The 12,700-nt window shown below is 36.7% G+C and overlaps 1 protein-coding gene and 1 long non-coding RNA gene across 2 annotated transcripts; one reads left to right on the forward strand and one right to left on the reverse strand.

The window, feature by feature from the left end:
* Positions 1-593: 593 nt before the first annotated feature.
* On the reverse strand, positions 594-1,576 carry LOC130164690 (uncharacterized). The gene is made up of 3 exons (XR_008826647.1): positions 1,527-1,576; positions 925-1,001; positions 594-679 (listed from the first exon to the last, which is right to left on the reverse strand). It is a non-coding gene; the product is annotated as an uncharacterized LOC130164690 (long non-coding RNA).
* A 6,057-nt stretch (positions 1,577-7,633) lies between these two features.
* On the forward strand, positions 7,634-12,435 carry LOC130164912 (butyrophilin subfamily 3 member A2-like). The gene is made up of 6 exons (XM_056369908.1): positions 7,634-7,718; positions 10,381-10,719; positions 10,885-11,172; positions 11,265-11,378; positions 11,626-12,080; positions 12,364-12,435. Exons 1-6 carry the CDS (start codon positions 7,634-7,636, stop codon positions 12,433-12,435), a joined length of 1,353 nt encoding a protein of 450 aa, XP_056225883.1.
* Positions 12,436-12,700: the final 265 nt, after the last annotated feature.

Raw genomic sequence — 12,700 nt, forward strand, 5'->3', positions numbered from 1 at the left:
ACCAAGGGCGTCATACAGACTGATCATGACCACACAGCAATTCTCAAATAATATAAACAACAATGTTAAATTGCTCCCTTAATTTCATGATTTTGTCTTTGGTTTCCTACAGTGTCTTAACAGTCCTCTGTGGGTTTACAAGTTACTCTGGCTACCTCATTCTTTGACTGTGAGGAACTGACACTAAAACCCAACTTTGAACATTCAGTTTTAAAGAACAAACATTTTCTGATATCAGTCTAGTTGGTATTCTATTGTTCCCTGGTCTTTCGTATCAAACTCCTATAGCTGGTAATAGTTAACTGAGTTATTCTAAGTTTTCATTTATGCATTTATTTTTTAAGTTATATAGAGCCATGGAAAACATTGAACTATTTTGCCACAAATCTATTATAAAATCAGTTTTATTTCAGTGCATGCACTACTTATGGTGGTTTTGTTTTTAAAGACCATGAAGAGCTTAAAAATGTGTAAAAATTAGCACAATGCCAAACATGTTTTGCAGTCAAATGTAGCAAAATAGCATATTTCACACATTTTTATAAAACTTTAAAAAATTAAAAAGTAACTGAGCTACTCTAGCATTGCTGAGTGTGACTGAACAGTATGACTTCCTCCCTTTTATAAGCATAGCTTTGAACTGACCATCTCCTCAGTCCTTCAGTCGGGTGTGAGCAGCCTGTAAAAGAGGAAAACAATTGCACGTAAGGTTTTTTACTTTCATTAGAGGATGAGAAATGGGGGAAGCTAAACTGACAACGTTGATGTGATTTCTCTGAGGAACTGCACTTGTGCGTATGAATACGGTAGTTTAGCTGTTGAAGAAATGTAGTGCCAGAGAAAAGGGCTGTTTTTAACAGGAATATGAAGAGCTGAAAATATTCTACATGAAGCTGCGGTATTATTCAGTTGCTGCAGTCTTACCTGAAAGATGACTAGAGAATAGAGGATATTTTCGTCTGGTGAAGATGACTTGGTATCTTCTCTGGACACTTCCGACTCTGTTTGAGAAACAAATGAACTTATCTCTTTACACCACATGAGATCCAAAATTTAAATTTCCAAAGTTTTCTGATTTCCCTGTAAAAGCATCTAGATTAGACATTTTTTATTTATTTATTTTTTTATTCTGGTGTTTAATTATTTTGAATATCATTTCAATGCTTTTGTGGCTATATAAAAGACTGAATTCTGCCCCTGTATTTGAAATGTGCTACTTAGTGTAAATAAAGCTGCTGGCCTACATGTCATACAGATGAAGACCATATTAAAGTGTTCAGTGTGACTATCAAACTGCACAGCCTCTTGTAGTGTAGACGGCTGAAAAAAAACTGCAGAGGGACCTGTTGTTATAGCCTGTGCTTTTCTAATGTGGTTCATAACTGAAATTATCACCTGCAACTAGTAGTACCTGAAAGGAAACCCTGTGCTCTGCAGACAGATTTAAGAAATTATTTAATTATTGTAGGTATCTATAAATTTAGTACGTAAATTTCAGTTAAAAGTGAAAAGAAGTAACAAACTACCTTTGTTCTTCCTTTGGTATATGATGGTGTATGTCACATCACCTGACACTGAAACATAAAAAATTAAAAAAGCAGTCAATCCTGACGTGCTGTTAGTATTTTTATTGTTAGGCTGTTTCATGTTTCATGGCTGCACATATAGATTTAAATATGGCATTTTACATGTATGTACATTAAAAAATAAAAACGGTATAAGTCATGTACCTTCCCCCTTCTTGATTATTATGAAATCATCATACCCTCAAAGTCAACAGCACATCAGGCACACCTTACTAATTAATATTTCACCAAAACCACAATCGTATACCAACCTTGACCAAATTGCTTTTGCTACCTAAACGTAACTGCAGATGAGACTTTAAGATCGCGCTCACCGCTGTCAAAATTACTGTATGTGCTTTTGTATACCTATCCTCCTTGCATCTGTACACAAATGTAATTATTTATAATCCAGTTTGCCACCACAACATGATTAAGAAATGAAATTAGTGAGAGTTGCTGTACCTTTGTGTTTCGTACACAGTAGTACCAGTAACAGCAGCAGAGCCGCATATAAAACGGCAACAACAGGCCATAGCATGATGAGATTAGGGGACTCACTGTGGGGGGGGCGAGTGTCTTCATAAGGATCTGGAAAGAATATAGAAAACGCATTTACATCATCTATCTTGAACCTGAAGGAGAAATAAAATGTACATATCACAAAAAAAAACAAAAAAAACCAAACACCTTCACTTAGTTTTAAAACAGCTAGCCAGCTCTCTGGTGACTCTCCAGCTTCAGAGATTGTGCACTTGTAAAGTCCTTCGTCAGACTTGGAAACATTATGGATGGTCATGGTCCTATTACTGGCATACGCAGTCCATAAGAGGGAACCATCTTTGTAGAATTCAGCTATGTTTCGTGTCTTAGTTTTCTTGTTTCTGCAGTGAAGAATCACTTCATATCCTTCTATCGCAGGATGAGGAAGAATTTCCAGGATTACAAAACCATCTGAAAAATGTTTATTAGAAAACATCAGTCATGTACCATGCCTATTAAGTGAATGGCTGTGAAGCTCTTTGCCAAGAGAAGTGACTGCCTGTATTACATCCCAACATCAATAACACAACACATTGATGCTTGTAACAGTAATTACTAGTACTTAATTTTTACAGCAGTTTCAAACACAAAATTCCTTACAGGGAAAAGAATAAAACAATAAATGCAAAGGCAAATAAATTTAAAAATTGTCTTAAATTTTTTTACCATCACCATCGAACATGATTTAGAGAGAGTATGTGGAGTACGACTGAAAGTTCAACCCAAACTGACTCTACTAAGTGGGACTGACATTGCATGTGTTAAGCCTGATTTTAGCCATGAATTCGTTTCCCCAGACTAATTTTAGATTGGAGATTGTTTGGCATTTGATGTGCAGTTCGAGATAATAAAGGGTTCATGACACCTGATTAGCAACTATTGGGTGGATTTCTGGCATGTCCGAAATTTTGGTCTTACTTGCAGTTTAAGCTATTCCACAGTCCAGTTTCCACAGAATTATGGGAGAAGTACTTTCCATGGTCTGTCTAAAAGTCTTGATTTGCCTGTCAAACAAAATTTGCAGCAAAGATGGAAAAAACAAATATAATGCACATTTCCCTCCTAAAGAATCCTCATTTTAAAAATGTATAATAGTGACAGGTTTTGTCACACCCTATATCACAACCCATGTCTTAAGTAACATTGAAATTGTTGAACTACAGACCTTTTCTGGAAAAGCTGAGCTTAGTGTGTCTCTACATAATAAGGAAATTCTTGATTTATGTGCTCAACATACCAGTGACAGCGACGTTTACAGCACTGCTTCTCTCTCCAACTTTATTTTCACACCAGTACTCTCCGCTGTGTCTTTTAAAGGCAGGATAAATGGTGCAGGATGGTGCAGATGTGTCACAGTTTGAAGAATTTGTCAGACCTATTTTGTTGGGTTTCCACATCACACTCTGTTCATTGAGGCCATCAACCTCTTGGCAATGTACAGAGAAGTTCTCATATTCAAAAAATTGAAGTCTGTCGGGAACAATACGAGGCATAGCTGCATCTGAGACTGATGCAGAGAAATAGAGCAATTACATTGAGGTTATCCAATTTAAATATTTTCCAATTACAAAAAGCCCAACTTACCAATTGTTTGAACAAAGTAACTGCGGTTGACTTGTGCAACCACCACGACCAACACGTTGATCACTGGAGAGACAAATGAAAAGAGCTGCACATTTGACATAATAATAATATAAATCATGTCTTTTGCGAAAAAGTTTGAAAGCCTTGGTGTACTCACACAGTGTGATGCAGAGCGCTGTAACTGCCATGATGTCTTCCTGCCGACTGTGTGAGCATCAGGCTGAAATACAACTAAGACACAATGAAGGTCATAACCTCCTCTTCCTGTTTGAATTATTTCTGTTATTGATGCAGCTGCAGGCTAGAAATATATGAGGCAGAACTGCTATGTAGGAAGTAATAAACTCATTGATTTGATCCTAAAGTCAAGTGTACCAAAAAAAAAGTTTACCAGGCGGGAAAAACAAAGTAAACACACCTTGCTTGATTACTGGTGACCAAAGTACAGGTTATTTTATCTGAGGACTAAGAGTGCAGCACATGTTACTGAGACGAAGTGACTTTAATGCATAAAGCAGGTATGTAAACACTTGAAAATAAAATCCTTGGAATAGATTACTCTTTTGGAGTATGCAACTCTTTAATCTCAATATTTGTATTTTGAAAATTTCCAAATATGTACACTGAACATATGCATTGAAATAAAACTGATTTTTGAATAGATTTGTGGCAAAATAGTTCAATGTTTTCCATGGCTCTATATAACTTAAAAAATAAATGCATAAATGAAAACTTAGTTTGATACCAAAGACCAGGGAACAATAGAATACACACTAGACTGATATCAGAGAATGTTTGTTCTTTAAAACTGAACGTTCAAAGTTGGGTTTTAGTGTCAGTTCCTCACAGTCAAAGAATGAGGTAGCCAGAGTAACTTGTAAACCCACAGAGGACTGTTAAGACACTGTAGGAAACCAAAGACAAAATCATGAAATTAAGGGAGCAATTTAACATTGTTGTTTATATTATTTGAGAATTGCTGTGTGGTCATGATCAGTCTGTATGACGCCCTTGGTTTAGTCACGTCAGTGTCTATTTTAAGAGTGAGCAGTTTTATTCAGGCGCAACAGTTAAACCACTTTGTTCCATCTGCGCTGTCTGTTCACACATCTGAACATGCTATTTCAAAAAAAAAAAAAACATTTGCTGTGGTCAGCCGATATATCAATTTGACCTCAATAAGTTTCCATGAACATATTAAAGCGCCGACATCCGTTACACATGCTCGCTCACTGAGGCTTCGTGGCTGCTCGCTCAAGGGAGTATTTATAACAGCGTGGCTTTACATGCAACTCATGCAGCGTACTTAACTCAGGTTCAACTCAAGGCAGCTAACAAATTATATCACACAAAAATTTCAATTTCTGGAACGACAGCACCCTTTATTATTTCATCTCATTTTACATTCATGTTTTTAATTATATTAAATTTTAGAAAGCCTTTAGTGTCCCCAGAGGAAGCTGTGTGATGCCTAAAATATACTCGACTGAAATCACTAGAGTAAGTATCAGTCAAGTTTAAAAAGTAAAAAATAAAATAAATAAATCTTGGATGTGTAGTTAGAAGAAAGTGAGCTTTACAGACCTCTGTAACATGCTGCTAATCTCTACATTTTGGTAAAGGCACCAGGTTATATTAGCCATCGGCTAATGTGACCTAAGAGCATAACACACACAAACCTAGGACTGACCTGCTCGCAGTCGATATGACGAGGAAGGAGTCGACAGGAATTTACAAGGAAGGAGAATATGTGCCATGAAAAGAAATCTTTGATTCTGTGGAATTGACTATGGAATAAATGTTCAATCTCTGTATTGAAATTAGCTCAACTGTTCATGTAGGAGTTGAGCTAATTTCTACTAATGTATGCTTGCTTTGTTGCTCCAATTTATAAAAAAATAAATCTGAATACTCCTGTATACACTGTTTTCACTTGGTGGTTTGAAGTTGTTTTGAGGGGTTTCTATTGTCTGCTAGATACCTGTCACTAAGAATCTTTTGGTTTTTGTCAGCATTTCAACAGCATGCAAGCTGTCTGCAGCAGCGAGTGCTGTAGGTTTTAGGAATACAAATCTGAAATGTTACTCTTAACCTATTGTCACACCTGGATTTTCAGCAGTGACAGTTTTCTCGAGTGCCATGTTGTTTTGTGTTTAATCATTCCAGCTGATTTTGTCTCCCCAGTACTACTTCTTGTATCATCATGGTCACGCATAAATTCCTGTCTGCTGTTTCACTTTTGTTCGCTTTCTGCACATGGAAGTGTAAGTCCCACCTCTTTGTGGTTATGGTGATATGAGGATTTTCATAAAAAAAACAAATGTTCATTGTTTAAAATATTGAAATACTTGTGATCACTTTACGAATGGGCAGTTGTATTTCACTAAGTGAACGTCTTATTGGCTTCAATGTTTTTACTGTTGCCCATGTACACAGTGTTTTTAGGTTTAACATCACAATCATTTTGTGCTTTTGTGTCTGGTTCAATTTTAGACGCATCATGGGAGAAAATGGATCATGAGAAGATAGATTCACTGTTTGAAAAACAGACTGAAATGAAAGAACAGGAAGCTCCATTGATTGAACAGAAGAAATATCTGGAGGACATGACAGATGATAATAAGCTGCAACATGAAAAAGTAGGTTTTTTTTCAACTGTCTAGTCGATTTACAATGTGCTTGCTGGTTTGCTCGCTAGTTTCCCACTAAATTTTTCATATGGTTCAGTTATACAGTCATTGCCTGTGCTACAATCAAAACATTGTTGCAGCCAGTGACATTTAATGAAGCATTCAATTAATATGCATAAGAAAGTGACTTATAGATGGACATAATGTGATGTGCGCGTAGATTATGACAGAAAATAAGTAAATTATGTAAGACGTTTATTTTGAATACAAAGTAGGGGGGCCTTAGTAGACTAGGGGTTCAGAGTACACTACTGATTTCACAAGTTCATTATTATATTTGTGAAGAACATATTTAATCATGTAGATTTTGAATATTGTGTTATAGCAAAACATTTCTTTTACTACCGTATGACCCTTTCTCTCTGGGAATTACAGCTGGCTTATTTAATTTTCAGAAATTCACGAAGGTGAACTCCAAGGAGGAACTGTTCTTCAAACCGCAGTTGACTGCCTTCAGTGGATCACTTTCCCATGACACTGTTTTCTTTCTTGTTCTTATACACACCTGTGGAGGTAACATAATACACCTGTGTCATGCTCAGCTTGGTTGTATTTTTATTGCAAAATTTAGTGGTTCCATAATCGAAATGTCTGACTTCAGTCAATAAACTTGGATCACTTTAGTGTGATATGATTTCTACATGTAAATTCATATAAATAAATACAGATAACATGATTTTTTCATATGTAATGTATGTTTACATATGCATGATCAAGGTGCACTTGCTGCAACAAGCTTTAATTTTCTGCAGAACCAAAGCATGAATCTTAGTTTGTGGTCATTACTTAAATTTTAAAGAGAGATTTTTCTGTAAGTGATTTCTCTAACTACCATAACTTTTATTGGAAAAGTGCTCTATTTAAAATCTATGTTGCTCTGCTTTCATTCCAGCTGATGTGGTTGCTTCCATTTCCACGGTGTATCATCACATGTTTTCGGCACATGGCCTTATTGAATTCGCTCTAAGTGGTATTGTGGCTGTTTATACCATGTATAAATGGAAATGTAAGATAGTATTTTTTATTTCAATGATATGCAATTTGATTCATTTACAGATGATTAACATGAAACATCAAAGACCTTCGACATTAATAAAAAGTATTTCATCCACCAGTCAAACTTTTTTAATTTTTGTCTAATTTTTCTTATGAAAAACAAATGTAAACTCAATTACTGGTGGTTTTTAGTTGAAACTTTACTGACATTTTTCACATTGTTTCTCCCTTAAAGATGACAAAGTGGAATTAGTGATGAAAAATGCACAGAAAGACAAAGAGAAGGAAGATGTGGTGAAAACGCTGATGGAGGTGAAGGCTGAGCTGGAGAACCAGAAGGGTCAACTCGAAGTGCTGTTGGAGGAGGTGGAGGCGGAGAGAGAAGAAAACAAGCAGCAGCTTCAGTCAGTGGAGCAGGAAATAACAGAGAGGGAGATTACTTTTGACAAACCAGAGGAATTATTAAGAGAGAAAGAAAACTTGTTACGAGCCCAGTGGAAACTGGACGAGGCAAAGAAAGACACTAAAAGGGAACTACTGAACTCTGAGATACTGATGGAGCCAATCGAGATTCTGGTTACTAGAATACACAGAATGAAGGAAGATGTGCAGAAGTGACTTGTCAGGGGAAGAAAAAAAGGCGGCAAAATGAATCTGTCACTGAAATTCACTGAAACAGTCTAAAAGAAGTTTCATATCATCATACAGTAGCACAGCTGGGAACTGCCTGATTCATACTCTCTGGGACTGATGTGAAATTTAAATATATCTGTTATGACATAGGTGTATTGTGCACCGTATTCAAAGATCCTAATTGGAATCCACATTGGAAACCATTACACTATTACATGTGAACATTTATTAGTATTTGAAAATGGGAAACACTTTAAACAAAACGACAAACCAAGCCAGTTTGAAACCACATGGGGAGAAGTAGTGCAGGTTTTGACCTTAAGAACATAGGGCAAAGATTCGAGATGAAGCTGGATGAGAAATATTTATTATAACCGGCTGCAGCTTAAACTTTCACTCGGTTAAGTAGTTGTGTTGGTGGGAACTTGTTACTTGTTTTTAACAACATTCAAATATGCAAACATGTACAGTCAATAAGATGTCAGAACATAAAGAGATCATCGGGACTTTGGTAATATTTTCTACATTAAAATTCCTTTTTACAATGGATGTCTACTCTTGCCTGCTTTGTGGTCTGTGCTCTCTTCACTTGGTTTCGTCCTCCACCACTGGCTACAGACTAAGGCTTGAAAGTTGGAATAGGTGTTTAACTTTTTTTTTTTTATGTGAAACCTCCTCAGTGAAAAAGTATTTCAAATAACGTGTTGTGTGCAATAACGAAACAGATGTCCATTCCTGTTTTTATGGGAGTATAACTGACCTATGATTAAATATTAACCACTCACTGTTCTCCTGGGTATAATAAAACAACCAAGAGCCAGTTAATCCTTAGACCAAATCTGATCATCTTTGCATTGTATTTTATATTCTGCATTAGGTTGAACTCTAATTTACTACAACTCTGGCTAAGCTTTAGCTACTTTGAAATTCTGAGTGTTGCAGAGGAATAGTTCAAAGCATAGCCAGGAATAATTTCATGCACCATTGCATGTAAATGGAAAAAGTGAACACACCTTATTTTATTATACATGACCATGGTCAAAGTACAAACCCATGCAGCACAGTGAGAGGCGAGGCATCGCTTTACTGCACGCAACAGGTATGTGGGATTTTCAACATTTAATTTGTAATGTAAGTTGTAAAGCTTTATATATATATGTGTGTGTGTGTGTGTATATATGTGCCGTATATGAAGCAGGTACATCACAGCAGAACGAATGTGATAGATTGTAAAGTTATGACGAGCAAATGTGGAATTAGGCTACCATTGCTACCATTGGTATCACATTTGCTTGTTGTTACTTTACATTTAAAGTTTTCTACACAGATTTGATGTTGAATCCATAATCTTGTGAATAGTATTTCACAATCTTAGTGAATGTTAATGTTCCACGCTAAAACAGTCAGTTTTAAAATGAAATGGTCTGTTTAATGAATACTTGTGTATTTTAAATGTTTGACTCTCCAGGATGAATCACGTAAAGGATGGACAGTCTTTTAAGTCTCCGCTCAGAGCCACCAGTATTCCAGTTTTCCGGCACATTGTCTTCTTACTCCTAACACACTTTTGTGGAGGTAACTTACACATTGTGGTATGTGTTTAAGGGCTCTGACACACTTGGTGTTAGATGTGTCTGTGAGAGATGGGATCCTACAAAAACAGAACAGCGTATTTCACAGAAAACATTTCTTTTTCTCTGATTCTTTCGCTGGTTTGAAGTTGGCAAGACTCAGTTTGATAAAGGTGATATCACATTGCCCTTAGAACTTTTAGGATTTAGCAACTTTTAAATCAGACTCTGGTGACTGTTGATTGGTTGTTTGCTTATGTGGCCACTGTCAGTCAGATCGGACTAAACCACACCCACACAGTCCGATGAAGATTAGTTTTTGAGGGTTACCTCTGAATATCTGGGAATGTTTTTCTCTTTGACTTTTACTTATTTATTCTTTTGAAGGCCATTCATTGATTTGAATGGATTTGTTAGCTGGCAGGAGAGAGTTAACAGGGCCTTGGGTTGGCATAAGCTCATTGTCGACACCTTAAAAGCTCGGCCACCATGGCCAGTCTTTTCCCTGCTAGTTCTGTGATGTCGCCTTATTGTGTAAACACTAAATTTAATATGTGAAAAATATGAAACCATTTGAACAACGTAAGGCTCCATTCTGTTACGTCACAACTGCTAAATAATGGTGTAGTGAAACACTAAAACCAGCACCTGCATGTAAATACAGGTAAATGATTGCCTACTAGAAAATTCTGAAAATCTAGAGGCACAACAGAAGCCGAGATGATTCATGTTCAGCCTGACAGAGGTGAATGTGTTTATTCTGAAGACAGAATTTGAAATGGACTTATTTATTTCCAGGTCAGACGCAGGTTTACCCACCCCAGCCGGTCGTGGTAATGGTTGGCGATGACACCGTTTTGCCTTGTCAGCTGGAACCTGCCATGGATGCTTTTAAAATGACAATGGAATGGGGGAGACTTGACTTGGACCCCAGGTTTATATACGTGTGGCACGACGGTAAGGCGCTTCTGGATGACCAAAACACGGCCTACAAGGGAAGAACATCGTTGTCCATCGACAAACTGAAGCATGGAGACATTTCACTGAAACTCTCCAAAGTGAAAGTCTCTGATCATGGAACGTACAGATGTTACATTCCAAAACAGAATAAACGATATTTAGTAGAGCTTCATGTTGGTGAGTGTCTTACTCTAAGAGACTTGAACATGTTTTGATTTTATTGCCATTTGTTTTTCGGGTACACAGAACACCTAATCTCAGTTATTTCCTTGTTCTTTTGTAAAAAATGTGACTTGAGGATTGTGTAAGTAAACGTTGTTTGAATTGTCTCCTCATCAACAGCTGCCATCTCCTCACCTGGTGTCAGTTTAGCGAGGCTTCATAAAGACAGTGGTAGAGTGGTGTTACAGTGTGAGTCTAAAGGCTGGCATCCAGAGCCTGAGCTGTTGTGGCTGGACGGTGAGGGAAAGCTGCTCTCTGCTGGACCTACAGAGACAGTCAGAGGTCCTGATGACCTCTATACTGTCAGCAGCAGAGTGACTGTGGAGAAGAGACACAGCAACAACTTCACCTGTAGAGTCCAACAGAAGATCATCAACCAGACCAGAGAGACACACTTTTATATTCCAGGTAGAAATTATTTCTACAATTATAAAACAGTCACAGTTGAGCTTCATTTGGCTCTGGTTTTCTATAAATACAGTGTTGTTCTTTTATTTCAGATGATTTCTTCATGGCCACATCTAACTGCGCTGCTTCCATCAGCTTTAGTGTGGTTTTCTGCTTAATGTTTGTGGTTGCAGTTTCCTTTTCTGTCTGGAGACAAAACAGAATAAGTGAGTCAAAAATGTATTTGATTTATTTAAAAACGCTTTTCCTATCAAAGCCCTTAGATTATTACTTACTTTTTTACTTTACTTTTTTTAACAGTATATAGATAGTACCTGTACAATTAGAAAGTTGTTTTAAATGGATTAAGAAATGTGTCATATACTGGAAGACATTTTTACAGCAGAACTCATTTGCTGTTATTGTGCATCTGTCTGCAACTGCATAGTTTAACAATTTTTTTTTTAATCACAGAAATGCCATGTCGAGACATGAATGAAGACCAAGAAGAGAAAACCACAGCTACTAATACCAGCACAGAACATCAGCCTTTGATGGCAAGGAAAGAAATCAACAAAATGGACAAAAAAAGGGCAAAACTTGATGAACATTTAAAGGAGAAAGAGGAGGAACAGAAGGATGTGGTTCAGATAATTGACTGTCTGATGGAACTGACTAAGGAACTTGAGACGCAGAAAGAGCAACTGACTGTCCAGATGCAGAAAGCAGAGAGAGAGGTAGAGGAGACTGATAATAAGGTTACATCAGTGGAGATAGAAGTAACGGAAGAGGAGGGAGATAAGATAGCTAACAAAGCAAAGGGATATTTAAAACTGAAAGAAATCATACTGGAGAGTAACAACAACCAGCAGGAGAGAAAGCAAGAATACCAGCAACTGCAAATGAATGTAGACAAAATAGTCAAGAAGGTATTTGAAGAAATCCAAAAAATTAGAGAAAAGGAGAAAAAAATAGAGGGTCACGTGGAGAAAATTAAAAAACAGCTAGAGGACACAGAGGAACAGAAAGAGGAGATTCAGAGGAAACTTCAAAGAAAAGATAAGAAATAGGAAAAGACAAAACAAATCCTACAGAACGAGATAAATTCGTGCTCTCTTTGTGTACATGTAATGACTAAAAAAATTGTGAAGGCTTTCAACACTCCACATCACACTGAGTACGTCAGTTTTTTAATCTCCTCACATCGTCCAGGTTGTGTTTGAAGAATATTTAGAGATAAGATTTCAGCCCATCACAGTGTTTGTGTGTCAGACCTCCTCCTGATGAACAACATTTGAAAAGAGATGACCAAAAATATGTAAATAAGGAGGAAAAGTTGAAGAAAAAGTTCAGTGTAATCTGCTGAATTGAACAATTAAAGCCAATCAACTATATTGTAAATACAGTGTAAATATTTACTCATTTTCTTGAATTTAGTTTTCTTCCCTCAATAGTACTAAATCTATCTTAAAACAACAATTAAATTAGTCCTTCCTTTTTTCTTACTTCCTTACATTAATACTGATATTTTTCCTGAAAAGTTAAATAG

The sequence above is a fragment of the Seriola aureovittata genome, chromosome 23, assembly GCF_021018895.1.
Source record: "Seriola aureovittata isolate HTS-2021-v1 ecotype China chromosome 23, ASM2101889v1, whole genome shotgun sequence".
In the NCBI taxonomy this organism is placed as follows: Eukaryota; Metazoa; Chordata; class Actinopteri; order Carangiformes; family Carangidae; genus Seriola; species Seriola aureovittata.

Bases quoted from the DNA above. Each gene is read 5' to 3' on its own strand.
- LOC130164912 (XM_056369908.1), top strand. From the start codon at position 7,634: ATGAAAAATGCACAGAAAGACAAAGAGAAGGAAGATGTGGTGAAAACG. The intron at 7,719-10,380 runs GTCAACTCGAAG...ATTTATTTCCAG, and splicing joins TGAGCTGGAGAACCAGAAGG to GTCAGACGCAGGTTTACCCA. The intron at 10,720-10,884 runs GTGAGTGTCTTA...CCTCATCAACAG, and splicing joins TTTAGTAGAGCTTCATGTTG to CTGCCATCTCCTCACCTGGT.